The sequence below is a fragment of the Martes martes genome, assembly GCF_963455335.1.
Source record: "Martes martes genome assembly, chromosome: 4".
NCBI lineage: Eukaryota > Metazoa > Chordata > Mammalia > Carnivora > Mustelidae > Martes > Martes martes.
In genome coordinates, this window is record NC_137891.1 from 142,149,317 (window position 1) to 142,165,127 (window position 15,811).

Consider the following 15,811-nt stretch of genomic DNA (forward strand, 5'->3'; position numbering starts at 1 on the left):
TTTGGGTCGTCAACTACTATGTACTGGGCTTCTTCAGAAATTCAAAACCACCATATATGACACCACTGTAGCTTACTTAAAGCTGAGAAATGTATCTTAATGGTCCACAGCTATAATTTATAAATCATACGTAAGTCAGACATGCCACTTACCAAAGCCCAGGAGTCTGGAGTTATGGGATTTTATTTTAACAGAGACACAAGGAAAGGGGAACTGACAAAGGTTTTTTTTCAACCTTGAGGAGGTGGAGCCTTTTCTAAATAACCAGCCTTTGACTTGAAGCCAAGGTTTTCAAAACATATAGCACCTATCTTCAACATCGCCGAGATGCACATAAAAGACCTGGATATCATATGAGAGAAACATATCTGACATTGCATGACACCTGGTAAAGCACTTCGTATTTTTATTACTGCTAACCTTAGGAACTTTATGCTACACTGCATTTCCAAGACAGTTGGTATATCCTATTCCATTTGAATTAAGGGGATCCTCAGGTTGGAGATCAAATTCCAGTGTCTCCTGGAAAAACAGACAAAAGGGTGGATGGGTGGGAGGGCAAGGTCTTTTAAAGTTTTTATTTAGATCAATTTTAGCTACTGAAAGACCCTTCCTGCGCTGGGGTCCTGTCTCAGAATCTAGACTCAGGGTTGGTGCACATCTTCTGAAAGGGCCAGAGAGCAAAGAGCTCTCAGCTTTGCAGGCCACGCGGTCTCTGCTGTGATTATTTGACTTAGCTGCTATGGGACAGAAGTAGCCACAGGTATCACAGAAATACACAAGTGTCGCCAAGTCCCAATAAGATTTTCTTTTCAAAAACAGGCAGAGGACTGGATTTGACTTGCGCGCTATAGTTCGTGGGCCCCTGGCATAGACGCCCATAACTCCTGTTCACCCTCCAGACACCTGCCATGCTGTGCTCATGAGTTGAGCCCCTGATGATCCCTGCTCTTTCCACCTCTTCCCTACCAAACTCCGTCCTTGTCCTGGTCTGTTTTCTGCTGAAGACTCACCTTTCTGAAGCTTTCAAAGCAGTCTGCTTGCCTTCTGTATTTCCACCAACTATCCATTGTCACTCTTTTTTTCTCTTTGATGGGAGTTTGTACCTTTGGACTACCTTCACCCACTCCTGCTCCCATCCCCCACTACAACCCTTTGATTATCCCTCTTCACCATTATTTAACCTGCTTCCGTCTGGGCTGGTTTCTCACACCTATGTGTGTATAATTTTAAGTTAAACATACGAGTCCAAAAAAAGTAGAGATATAATAATGAGGACTATGGGCTTTAGAGTCCTATAGGTACAGATTTAAATTCTAGGTCTTTCACTTATCAGCTATGCTTTAAGTTTCTGAGCTTCTCTATGACTCAGTTTTCCTATCTGTACAGTGGTGCTAATAGTACCTCAAGATTTTTCTTAGGATCCAGTGAGACAAAGTATGTAAGACACACGGTATAGTTCCTGACCATATGGGTTAGTGATCCCTAAATAGCTTCTTTTATTGGTAATACTATCATAAGTAAGGATGGGGATGAGGATGGGAGATAAATAAATTGAAATTTGTTCCTATTTGCTAAGACCTGTTTGGATTATAGAATACACAAGAGAAAAGGAATATTAAGTAAGAGTAAGAGGCGCCTACTGCTTATCTGTCACTTGGACTAATGGATACTAAATATTGTTGAAAGAATAGATACTATCAGTACAGATATGACATAAGGGTCTTAAAAAAAAATCCCTTAACAACCAAATGTAAAACAAAGCAACAGTAGCAACAACTTTGATCTAATGGTCATAGATACAATATCTATAAAGACTGTTTTTGACCAAGTATACTTTGACCCTGTAACTTTGCTTAAATCTCAACCTCTGACAATCTGGAAACTTAGAACTATGGGACTATCTCCCTCTAGACTCTATTTTTCACACAGATCTACAGTTTTTGAGTGTCCATACTGGTCTCCCCCTTAACCATGTGCCTGCTACCCAGGCACACTTCCAACCTAACCCAGAATCTAAGCATGTCTTCTTCCAGCCCCCTCAAACCCAGATACAATGGAAATTTCTATCATTCTATCTGTTTCTGGGAGTTGTTTATCGGAGATCTCATACATGTTGATGCTAAAAAAAAAAAAAAAAAAGTTTTTAAAGATGATCTGGAGTACTTTTAAGAAAAAATTTCTAATTATTATTAATTTTTTGGAGGAAAAATTTCTAACTAGACTAAAGGACCTTAGTTTTGTTTCTGCCACTACTTGGCTTATAAATACAGGCAAGTTCTTTCTCTTCTAGTTCTCTCCTCTACAAAACGTAGTTTGTACTCAAATGTTGATGCTCACCTAGCTTTGCATTCCAGTGGAACTCTGTCTCTGGGATTACAGCTACAAATACTCAGTAAAATTGATCCATAGTAGTAACACTGAAATCTAAAATATCAAACAAGGGGGCATGTACCCTTTAAAAGAAATTATTTTTAAAATGTTTCTGAGATATGAAGTTATTATTTCTGGACACAGTCTTTAAGACATCCTGGCTTTGGGAAGGCTCTAATTTTTAGTTTTAAAAATCCCCGAGTGAGCCTGTTCAAAGTTCTGTGAGACAGCGCTCCCGTCTTCGGATCCTGACAGGACCGCCTCTCTGAATATGCCACATTTGCACACCACTTGCCTAGGCCGCCATGATGGCTAGTGTGAAATATGTTCAAATACCACACAGATTGGAAATACAACGAGGGACTGTTTAAGAAGCAAAGTGGACAAGAATCCCATTCCATGAAGAAAACCTGAGCTTCTATGTTACGGGCAAGCAATACTAAGAAATAAGAGATGAAGAATAAGAAACCTGGCAAAACGCTTGAGGAAAAAAACAACTCCACAGACTGGGTGATCACAGAGGGGAACAGAATAGGCAGGGAGTCCTCTCACAGCCTGTTGGAAGTGTACTGGAATTACAAACACAGTCCTGCAAAAGAGAATTTCCGAAGTCAAGTCCGTGGAGATGCTCCAGCCTCTCGGAGAATTACTGGTAATTTGTGAGCATTTGCCGACATGGAAAAAAAAAAGGCAAAAAACCAAGCAAATAAACAACCACAAAACCCATGATAAACATAAAAGCACGGGCTGATTGGCAGCCGTTCCCCCACCAAATCGTCAGGTTTATGGTGTAGTGAAAGCCCCTATTTCTGAGAGACAGAATTACTAAAGCAGAGGTTATTTTCAAAGCATCCTTCTGAACTCCAAGTTATCTTCCTGAATACACCCCGTAGGATTGGAGCATTTATTCCTACTGTGGTAGATTTCACACAAGGGGAGGAAGAAAGAGAAGAATTAGTCCAGTGTCTGAAGCCAGGGGTTCAAGCTTTTATCCCAGGTTGGGTATCAGATAGCTCTGTGTGTCAGCCTCCTGGCTTCCTCTACTGCAAAATGGAAATCATATGTCATGTTTGGGTTTTAGAGCTCAACTCCTCTGTGCTTGAAATCATCACTCCCTATCCTAATCCATGCAAAGTCACTTAACATTTCTGAGCCCACATTACCTTATCTATAAATTGGATAAAATAGCCCAGAAAAAAAAAAAAGATTTTTCTCATTAATTCTACTTCCATGGCAGTGCTCATTCTTTTAAAAAGTATGTGTTAAAAATCAGCTATGTGCTAGACATTATATTAGATTGTGGGTTATTTACTATTCCTAGGCTTTTTTTTTTTTAGGACAAATTAAGATATGTGAAAAATAATCAGGATCACATAATGTAATGTGGCAACGTGAGATAACTAGGAGTCAAAGGTTGGACTGTTTTCATGGACCTGGAAGCCTATGCATGGGCTAACAGTCACTTTCTAGTACCTGATTTACCTACGCTCTGCAAGTCCTAACTGCAGGAATCAGTCACTGCAGAGAGGGAGAAAGCTGAGCCCACTGCCCCAAGTTCAGGACAGCTTTGTTTTTATCTCCTGCAGTGGGCAGCTAGTAGTTCTGTCTGTCCAGCAGTTCTTCACCATTCCCTCTGGAAACAGAGCTCTCATGGTTTTGGGGGGCACCTATCCTTTCCTCAGCCCCAGCCTAGGTAGTTAGAGTGGCCTCAACTCTATCCCTGGCTCGGCAGGTAGGTACGTAACCCAGGGCACATAAGTGAGAAACCCCTTTATCTTTTAAACATAAGCATTTAGTGACCCAAGCAAAGGACCCAGACCAGGACAATCAGAACCATAAGCATCCAGTAGTAGAGCCCTACCCAGATCTACTATGAAAAGGCTATTCTCTTTCACCCTTGGGGTTGTTACATTGGTGGGAATCAAGCCTGGAGCTGCCCACATCATTAATGCCACAGACCGAGGGGATTCAACCTAAGAACGAAATTCACACAGAAGACAGCAGAGCTGAGGGAGAGAACAAGACATACAGAGTTCTGAGGGTATCACCTGGATCCAGCTCTAACTGAAGCCATCCACCCTCAGACTTTCTAGTTATAAGCACCAGTCCATGATTTTCTTTTGGAGTAGTAGAGGGATGGTGAAGGAATTTGGTTGGGTTTCTTTTACTCGTAAGAATATTTCACTTGAAAGAGTCTATATGAACATATTTTCAAAGCATTCATGACCGGCTATGCAATAATTTTGCAACTTTTACTGTAGTGTTCAGGAACTGGGGGATTTGGGAAGATCTGGAGATATCCCTCAGGGATGCCAAGGTTTTCTAAGTTTATATAGCATGTCAATGGAAAGGACCGACACAAACTGACACACATAAATCCAAACCCCCACAAATACTTCAAATACTTGTGCTGGATTATCCCTTTCTTGACTTCACTGTTCATTAATCTCATCATAATGATAATGATTTGTTTCCTATCTACCTGTTTGGCTAGACTGCAGGGGCAAGACTCATCTGGTTTGTTCATTAGGGCCTAGCACCATGCTTGGCAGATGGTAAACGCTCAATAATTACCTGCTGAATTGATCTTTATAAACAACAGACTCTTGTTAACCAAAGAGGTGCTTATCTTAATTTTAGCAAGACCATGCCTGAATGAAGACAAAGCCAAGAGAAGTCTCTACCATGGCTGAAGGGCTAGCTATCAGGGGAGGGAGCAATTTACTTGCCTCACTGAGTGGATGCCCCTGTTCTCCAACCAGGCAAGAGCAGTGAGATGGGGTAACCAGGCTGCCTCACTTCCCTGAGACCACATGTCCTCCTCTGGGCATCTGTGGCTCCTCCCAGAGAGGAGAAACATGCATTCCTTCCAGACCCACAGGAGCAGGTGGGAAGAGGAGGCTGGGGATGAGGATGGAGGAATGAAGGAAATGAGAACTCTCTCCCGAGAATCACATGCAAAGAAAGCACATGCAGGTATGAGGATAAAAGAAGTCATTGCAGAGGTAGGGAACATTTAGTCATTGTACTGATGACAGTTCCCAGTCCTTTCCACATGTCATTTCACTTCCTCTGCCTCCTCATGTTTTAACGTTTTGTACAGGTGGGAAAACAAAGACAGGTAGAAGAAAAGTGAGTCGCACAAGCATATGCAGAGCCCAAGTGGCCATCCAGAGCCCAAATTCTCGCTGGCTGATCCCACAGCCCGTGCACTGTGCACGGTGCTCCGTGGCTCCCCTCTGAATTCTTTCTCGGAGGTCAAACGGTTTATTTCCCTTCTAAAGTTTTTGTTCACGGGTCCCTTATTATTGTATCAGAACCTGGCAACTCTGATGTTGTCCACGTGTGTTTTGCACATCAGAAAAAGGAAGTGTTTGACTGGGGCCAGGGGTGGGGGGCCATGGGGAGAGAAAGCAACCGCCATTTCTTATGAGGAAATGGCACTTGACAACTGGAAATGTACTCTGGAAATATACATTTTAAACAACCTTCTCTACGTGTGATTAAGTACACTAATTTCAACAATACAAAGGAGGCGGCATGAAATGGGTGACTCTCTGGGATACTACGACCACATTAATAGGGCTGTCCATTCCCATTTCAAGTGTCCATGCTCACCCTCCCCACACCCCCCCACCTACACAGATGATAAGCTGATACTACATAAACATTGTTAAAGCCACAGTTCTATGCTACAGTAATTCACTTAACTTTAACATGATTTATGGTTCTGTCAATAGGGGAGGTTGAAAACCCTGCCCTGAAGCTTCAATGTGAGCCTCATATTTAAAACAGCAATTGTGAGAGTGTGTGTGTGTGTGTGTGTGTGTGTGTTTGTGATAGAAGAAAATATTCCACATAAAGAGGAGATGCAAGTCCAATACTGACTCTTTTACTCCACTCCGAAAAGAGGAAAATAAAGAATGAGTCCAAACATGGAATCCACATGATATTAAGCTAGACCAAGAAGAAAGAACGGCTAGGGATTTATCTGATTATGTGATTTATAGTACAAGCCATACCGGGAAGTCTCATCAATGAGACAATTTTAAAGAAGCCTTGCTGGGAACCCTGCCTTCATCATGTGTGCCTATGTTGGGTCTATGGTGGGGGAGCTGGGGAAGGAGGAGAGGAAGAGAGAGAGGGAGAGACAGAGAGATGGAAAGAAAGAGACCAGGAATTCCAAGGGAGAGCATCTTCTTTTGTCAAGATGAGTTTAAATCTCGGCTCTCGGCCCACGGCCCACATGGTGAATCACCCTATCTCTCTCTCTGGGACTCACCCTGGGGGCATTTCGCGTCTTTAAGAGATTAAGAAGCCAACTGGTCTTGTTGCTCTAACCTGTCCTCCTTGGGACCACATATTAGCACAATTCCCCTGCAGAAGAGCTCTCTTTAGAAGTTTGCTGCAGGGATGACAAATTAACCCAGCAGGGTGTCCCACACATCTATCTCGGTACAAATTATTAGTGTAATAGAGCTTTTAGTTATGCATTTATCTAGTAATTATTGAACGGTTACACAAAACCAAGCTGAGCAGCCACGGCCTTTATGAGGTTCGCTCAGTGGGTGGCCTTACAGTTAATTTAGGATAGTTTTCCACTAAGCAGTTCACTTGCAGACAAATTAGCTCAACAGCCTTCTCCTTTAAATATTTTCCATGTCATAGTGAAACTCTTTACAATACAATAAAGGTACAGTTTTAATTACACGCTTCCTGACTTTTGTTTAGTTGTAGTTTTAAAACATTTGCTGGCACTGTTTTTTCCTTTGGCTGGGCAGTAATAGCTGGTTGTAAGTATCTGGCTAATGAATTTAATAATTTCCTGAACTGGGACTTAAAGGATCTTTGCTCAAAAGCTGCCTTTCCTCTTTGCCATCCAGCTCCTTCAAATCCCATCGACAGCGTTTCCCACTGGGCTGGACACCAGCACCCGGGCTGACCCTGACCAACGTTCACAAGCCCTACTGGCTTGTCTTTCAATGCCTCTCAAAGGTGGTACTTGTTAGGTCTACGATGCCCGCACTTGGAAATCAATTCTGGCATTTCTTACTGTAGAGTGACAACGTAATGTTGTCTCAAATGACATACTCCAATAATAAATAAACACCTTGTGTCTGCTGGCAGATTCTTTCTGCACCTTGTTAGCAACAGGTACTTAATTGCTTCTCATTTCCCTGAGATGATTCAATTGCACTAAACCAGGAGAGACAAATTAGATTCAGCTCCTTGGAAAGGAGCGCCGGCGGGTTCTACAACTAAGTTAAAAGCTTTCCTAAGAGGCAAAGAAGTTTGAGACACGATATGAGAAAGCTGCACACACCTATCACTTAGATCAAGGGGGGCCCGTGCAAGGGAGAGATGCCATGGCGATAAAGAGAGGACTTCTTCTCACGGGCCCTTAATGTTGACAACCAACTTTGTAACGTTACAGCAAATACTCTACAAAAAGGGGATCACATCCCCTCAAGCTCGGTATTTCTCCTAATGCCTGGCAAGGTAGGAGCTCTTCCTTAAGGCAAAGTGAGTATGTACTGAGCATTTATTCACTAGGCAGTGCATCTCCCTAAATCCTACGGAAGACGTGCACTTGGGTATTATATTACCATTCCACAAGGAGGATGGAAACAACTCCCTGTTATTCCCAGACTTTCTGTGTATCTTCAATCCTATCCATGCAGCCACTCATGTATTCAACAAATGTTTGGTGAGTGCTTTCCTTATGGCAGGCACGATGCTGAGGGACACAGGTAGGAAGAAAAAAGCCATGGTTCCTGGGGCACCTGTGTGGCTCAGTGGGTTAAAGCCTCTGCCTTCGGCTCAGGTCATGGTCTCAGGGTCCTGGGATTGAGCCCCGCATCGAGCCCCGCATCGGGCTCTCTGCTCAGCAGGGAGCCTACTTCCTCCTCTCTCTCTCTCTCTCTCTGCCTGCCTCTCTGACTACTTGTGATCTCTGTCAAATAAATAAAAATCTTAAAAAAAAAAAAAAAAGCCATGGTTCCTGCTCCAGGGGGCCCTGCCATCTAGTGATAACTGCTGCCTTCATGTTTTACCTCTCCTCTCCTTCCTCCTCTATTATTGTCTATGAATCCACACTCCTCCAACCTTTCCTGGTGACCTCCACTTCCTGGAAGGTGATCTTAATTCTCATAATTCTCTAAAGTATGTTTTTCTTGGCCAAACTTGGAGATATTGTTAACCACAGACCCTTAGATGTTTCATCACTAAGAGCAGGATCCCGGCCTGAATCACGAGGATCTTGGACTTAGAGAGGTTTATAGAGCATAGAAACTTCTGACTACCTCTCCAAACAGAAATGGGCATGACTCTTGGAAAGCCGCACCATAAATCTTTGGTTTATGTGGCTATTGTTTCGGCATATCTTATGTGTATTTTTGGTACCAGGGCAATTTTACTTCTAAACTCCCTTCAAGGGTATATGTTTTTTGAGTCATAAAGAAGTGGGTGGTTTAGCTTCATGCTCACATGGTGTACATCTTTAATTCCTCAGTACCTAGTTATCGAAAAGCACAATTTGTTGCTGTTGCTTTGTTTTGCAGGCTTACAATGAGAAGGCACTCCGTGGGAGAAGAGGGGTTGAGTCCTTATTATTATTATTTTTTTTTTGAAGATTTATTTATTTGAGAGAGAGGGAGAAAGAGACAGAGATTGAGAGAACGAGTTGGGGGAGGGGCAGAGGGAGAAGCAGACTCCCTGCAGAGCAGGGAGCCTGATGTGGGATTTGATCCCAGGATTCCGGAATCATGACCTGAGCTGAAGGCAGACGCTTAACCGACTGAGCCACCCAGGCGTGCAAGGCGTTAAGTCTTATGCTTATTTAGACTCTTTGTGATGCCAAATGCTACAGGAGTTCTATATCAGGATGCCCTTGTCCCCAAAAGCACCCTGAGCTTCCCCATCACAGTAATACACCTGCTGGCTTTCTTCCCCCATCATCCACAGGAGGTAAGCACGCTGAGGCCAGAGTCCCAGCTTCTCTTGGTCGCTCTATTCGGCAACTAGTAGAGCACGTTGTACCCGCTGTAGTGCTCGATAAATGGTGGAAAAAATGAACGGATCCCCAGAGAGACAGGGGAGTGTGCAAGTCAATTTTAATACCAAATAAGTCACACTGACCTCAAAAATTGTGCATTGAAGTGACTTGCATCTAACAGAAAGCCTGCATTACCAGTAGCAAGGATTCATGGGCTAATAAAAAGAGGTCAAGTGATTTGTTTATGGCTGTTATTAAAAAACTCAGTAGGATAACATGGGTTATGTCATGCTTATCAAAAGATCTAAATGGCTATGTTATGTCTTCGACTAATAAAAAATGTGAAAACAAATTAATTGTTTAAATAAATACAGTTTATTTCTCCCAGTGGGGGAGAAAAAGGTAGAACCTAGTGATATAATGGAAGAGGCACTGAACTGGAGACTTGATTTCTGTTTTTGGCTGAGCTCACTCATCTGCAGGAGTAATGTGGAATACATTGCTGACTGCTAACCTGCATATTCCCCTCCCACTTACCCACTTATAAAGCCCTAATTTTATACAGAGTGGCCGTGTGTTCAACTAAAAAAATAATGTAGACTTCCTCGCCTCTCTTGCAGCTAGAGGTGATCATGTGGCGTAGTTCAGACCATGCTGCACAACATTCTTTGAAAGGTATCAGAATGAGTGGGCCTTGCTTTCTGCTTGGAATGCAGATGTGAGGCAGGTGTACAGTGGCCACACTGTGATCAGGAGGTCAGAGCAGGAGGATGAACACAACACACTAAAGCAAGGCTAAGAGATAAAATCTCAGTCCTTGGACTATCACAGTCCTGAATCACATACTTGTTTTTATTTGAGAAAAATACGACCTGTTTAGTCGATCTTCTGTTACTTGCAGTCAAACACATGCTTAGCTGATACAGGAAATGGATTAGACCAGATTTCCAGAGCACTGTTCTCAAATTCTGTGGTTCTAGATGAGGCTTAGTGAGTGTTTACTTGCTAATTATTTTCAACCTTTGTCTTGCAATGTGTACCATTGAAGGCGCTTCCCCACTTCTAAATTCCTAAAGCAGAGTTGCTTTCCTTAGTGTAGAGCATTAAATTAAATGAAATGCTTAAATTAAGTATTATTCATTATCTTGTTTTTGAAAATAGCAAAGATTTCAGGCAGACACCTAAGTTTCAAGAAGACAAAATTCCAAGAGACTCTAAAATACCACAATTGTGCCAAATAATTCCAATAAAAGGAGTTAGACCCTTCAAATCATCCAAGAACCTTGTCACTCTTAAAAAAGCAAAGGAAAGAATGAAGATTTTTTTCATTTATCATGAATAAAGCAAACTGTTGTGATTAAATACTTTATTATGGTTGAAATTTTAAGTGCTGATAAAAGAAAGCCTAATCTTTCAGCTTAGAGTACATAGTAATTTTAATAACGTATAATGACATACAAATGCTTTTGTGGAAACATGATGTATCCTCCATTCCCCAGGATATTCCAAAATGCTTTCATCCCTTTACCTAATGTTAAGTATTTAGATGGCCAAGGATTATCCTCATGATACAGATGGCCAAACTGAGGCCACAGGGTTAAGTGACTTATCAAAGCCCCAAAGAAAGCCAGTATCCAAGAGGGGATTTGTTTTAAGAAACCAACTACCTTCAAGATGTACATAGAGAAGTGATTAGAATAGCAGAAACTAAGAAAAAGCATAACTTTTATATGAAAGCTTTACTCAAATAATCTTAACAAAAGCTTTCTTTGGCTGGAAGGCCCTCGTTCTTCCCCATCTTGGACATGCTTTATAAAGAAGTCCTGCCTTAACTATTATACATTTATCACTCTTTAGTTCTTCTGAAGCAATACAATCTGTCAGTGTCAGGGAAGGGATGAATGCTTTCTGTGTACATTGATGTGCGATGTGGATACATTTTATTTATTCAACCAATATTTGAGCATAAAATTCATTGCACGAGACACAATGAAGATAACAAAAAGTGTAAGTTATAGATCCTCCCTTTCAAAGGTTCCATTCTAGGACAGCGACAAGACATAAATATTAACTTGGAAAGCAAGACGCTGGGTGTGAAAGACTTTGGGACATCGAGGAGTGTGAGGTGATGGCAGCCTGCATGGAGCTAAGGGGTCTTCATGTAGAAAATCATACTTGAGCTGGTCTTGGGATGGACAAAATGTTGTAGGGACAGTAGGCTATTTTCAAATCCTGGGTGAAAATGGGTGATTTACTTGTTTGCATGATTTGAGTACATATTCTATTTCCAGGCACTGTGCAAACAATTGCAAATACATGATTTCATTTGCTCATTAGATAATACGAATCTCTTGAGGTAGAGATTATGATCTCCAATTTATAGATGAGGAACTTATGATTTAGAGAAGTAAAGCAATGTACAAGGTTCACACAGCCGGTAACAGTGGTGGAGACAGAGTTCCAACACTGGTCCGTTTGACCACTGAGCTTCTATCCTTACCCATGGTGCAATGCTGCCTCACTACAAGGCCCTATTTTTTTTCTTTTTTTTGCATTTGCTTCGCAATTTCAAAGAGAGGTTTCCTTTGTAACAAGTGTCCACCAAATGTCCAAATATGCCTTATGTTTGTAGTAAAAAATAGGGCCATTGTTTTTTTGTTTGTTTTTTTAGCAAGGTGACCTTATTTTGCTGTAGGTCTGTTAAAATATCACCTGTGGCCTGGGTTTTGAGATCTATTACACAATTACTGCTTACAAACTGGTGTTTGTCTGGTCAAGGTATTCCCAAGAGAAATTTTAAGAAGTTTTTAAGGGAGGCAACGGAAGTCTTGTAATCTGGATACAATGCAGAGGTGAACATATGTGATTCTGAGCAACAGTGTAGTAAACAGCTTCCCCTGTCCCTGTGCCCCAGGACCCTGATAAAGGACACAACTTTCTCTTCTTCCAGGCCCTTTGAAGTTCGACTGTCTATATGGATTCTCTAATGATTTACTGATTTGGGTTATGGCAACTCTTTACAATAAAAGGAACATCGAGGTTGAAGTCTCCTTTATGTACACATCACATTTACTCCACACTGGCTCATTCAGTCAGACTCTCTCTCCTTAAGTTTGGATCATCTTCCTAAAACATCAACTTAATCTTGTGATCTCATTCCAAGCATTAGCTTTCCATCTGGTTCAGAGAAGAATAAAGAGCAATATGGCATCTGTAGCAAATAATTCTTAGAGAGAGGCTCAGTACCAACCTTAAAAAGTATCTTAGCCCCAAAATGTCTCGTGTTAGCCCATCTCCACTCTGTGATTCTTGCCACAAAGACACCAATGAAGAGTTTCATCTAAATTACTCCAACTCCCTTTACTGGACCACTAAGGGGGGGCAGGGTGCAGTAAGAATGGGTACCTGAGTAGATTTTCCAGAAAGGAGAACCGAGGATGCTGGGAACCATCTTGAATTCTGGTGAAAACAAAGAATCTTTGGTATTCCACAATTCTTAAACTAGACACCTTTCTCTTTTCCTCACAAACATTTTTTTATGGTATGAATAGGAGATCAAAGCTCATTGTTCTGAAGGCTAAGGAGGTCCACTCCAGCTCAACCCAGCGCGGGTCATTTTGGCAAACGTGCTTAAGTATCCAGCATGAGGAAGCTCCCAATCTTGGCCCTCACAGGTAAATGCTAGAATTGCTATAATAATGTGTAGAACTGTGGTTTTAAGGCAAGACACCTAGAGGGCACTCAATATTTATTGAATTAAAAGATAATATATGCACATTGCTTTATGCTCCTCAAAGAGTCTCTACAAATATTGTTTTACCGTGTCTCTATGTAAGAATAGGAGGATGGGAGGAAAAGTTCATTCAGCAATAGTACTGTCCCATTTTATTGGTGAGGATTAAAATATTAAAAAATTAAAAAATATTAAGATATTAAAAAATATTAAAAATATCCACAAGATAAATGGGAAAGCAAAGAGGCAGCTCATCCAGCTATCCTGATTGCTAACAACCTGTTCTTCCCAATCCTTATCACCTCGCTAGCCTGTGAATCTTTCTTCTGCTTGGAATGCCCTCTATTCATGTAAGTGAGTTCTTAAGATTTCATTTCAATGCTGTCTAAACTTGGAAGGCTATTTGATAAAAAGTAGTAACAGCACATTCCACATCATCTTCTGAATGCTTATTTTCTTGCATCTCTCTTCTGCCCTAGACTGTATGCTTGATGAGGACATGAACTACTGAATTCCCAGTGACAGGCACTCAGGAAATTGTCATTTAATGAACAAATGAAACTTATGGTTCTCTCCTCTGGGTTCCCGTAGAAATTTCTATTTTTATCACTCATTTAGCATTTAAAATGTTAACCTGACCGTAGAAAGATGAGAAACATTACCTGCCTTATCTCCCTGAGACCGAAAATCTTCTGACTAAAAGGACTTCATGTCTTTTATTTTCCACTACAGTTTAAGATGCTTAATGAATGCTGACCCTAAGGATAATATCATAATATTACCCCACTGAAAGAGACTCATTCATAATCCAATTCAGATGCAGGGTTTCAAGTTAGAAAAAAATATATAAGTTGCCTTTCTGATTATAACACACACACACACACACACACACGTACACACCACACAAGTGAAATACTAAGGGACCTTGAGAAAATTCTGTCAGTGATCACAAGACGTTTAAAGATGGAGGAAGTAAGTCTTCACAATTGTGGATATAGTAATCGCTTCAGAAAATAGTCCAAATACTTATTTTCATCAGTGTGATTTCTGCGTGTGTGCACTGGGCGCCCTTTCAACGGCCATTTTTCCCTGAGATGCTCATGAGCATTCACAAAGGGATACAGATTTGTGGGTCTCACATTCAGATGAATGCAAGAAATATCAGTTTTCCCAGGCGTATGTCAAAGTAGACAAGAGACCATAACTTTCTAGGATGTTTTATAATACCAGCTGGTAGATCACAGACCTACCTAAGCGACAATCTGATGGAAGAAAGTAAACATGGTTACAATTATTCATACTCCTACTGTGGGAGTTTCATAAACAAACTAATAAATATTTTCATCTTGCAATAAGATCAAGTTAAGTGATTTGCTGACATTCTCTTGAGGTTTAAAGCTTGTCTTTAATGTGAAATACAAATCATATTTCTTGTGGACACATTTTAATAATAAACTTAAAAGCACACGAGACAAAAATAATGAAAACATTGCAATGAAAACCAGACAAACTATCTACCACTTCAAAAGGAGTGAGTGAAAACTGCTCGTCAACACCGTGATGCAAACAGCCTTAGTGCAAAACGCCACATATTGAAATCAGGTTTCAAGGAAAGGGAATCAGCAGGGATGAGAGAATGAAAAACAGCTCTTACTTGAAAACAGGTAACTGGCTACAGGAAAATATACTCACCTAACACACACACACACACACACACACACACACTCCTCTTGCCCAACTTGTAGGACAGACTTGATTTGGGTTCAGTTCAAATTATCTCCCACCTCTTTGCAATATCCCACAGGGAATGAGGGGTTTGGTCCCTCTTCTGGCCTAAAGTAGGGATCCAGGGTTTGATGTCAAAGCTGTCCCCAGGCAGAAGGAACTGGAGCACTCACTGCCTTTAGGAGCATTCTGGGAGAGGCCTCCTTGTCTCTCCTTCTGCTACGCTGCTCCCAAGGCCATGATCTAAGCCCAAGCCAGGGTGCTGGGGAGCGGCTCACCTCTGGGTCCTGTGATGACAGGTCGGTGGTGCTGCGTGAACGCGGTTCCCAAGGAGGAGGTCTGCGAAGGGGAGGGACTGCTGAAACCAGACTTCTCCGACTTCTTCAGTGTGGTTGGAGATGGCATTCCTGGCAAGAAGGATGGAGTGATAAGCACATTTTAATTCAGGGCACGGCAGCCTGTACTAAAAGATAAAACTAAAAGAATTTAAAAAAGAAATCCACCTGGGAGCGCAAAATTTGTTTTGAATCACTTTGAATTTGTCACAGGAACCAACAGGGGACAAAATGGTCCCTTGGTAAGTCCACCTAGAATTGACTTCAACTTACTCTACTCAGTCACAGTTCCTTCTGGCATGATTGAGCTTGTCTAATTATGGAGGGCCCCTGCTCAGAGTTTCCTGCAAGTTGTGTGTGCCTGTGGCCCATGGGAACCTTCAGAAAGGAGGCTCTTGAAGACACATGAAGACCCCATCTGCAACCATTTCATCTTGCCAGGTACCTTGCTGAAGCACGAAAGCACCTTCTCCACATTTTAAATAATTTAGCTATTTTAACATTAAAAAAAAAAAAAACCCTCAACAATGAATTATTGCTCATCCAATGAATTATTTATAATAGAAAAAAGAAATAAAAGATCAAAGTAAAAAAAAATCCTTAAATGCTCAACAATTGAAACTGGTTAAATAAATATGATCGAACCCATCC

At 41.4% G+C, this 15,811-nt stretch overlaps 1 protein-coding gene across 9 annotated transcripts in view; it reads right to left on the reverse strand.

Annotated features, from left to right (window-relative positions):
* The window catches only part of NFIA (nuclear factor I A), a gene marked incomplete at its 3' end in the record, with an annotated part of 358,370 nt that overhangs the window by 58,079 nt on the left and 284,480 nt on the right, over window positions 1-15,811 (reverse strand). For all 9 annotated transcript variants that reach the window (XM_080801176.1, XM_080801173.1, XM_080801175.1 and 6 more), the window contains one exon: window positions 15,104-15,232. In XM_080801176.1, coding sequence (XP_080657302.1) covers window positions 15,104-15,232 — 129 coding nt within the window. The remainder of the gene's footprint in view (window positions 1-15,103; window positions 15,233-15,811) is intronic.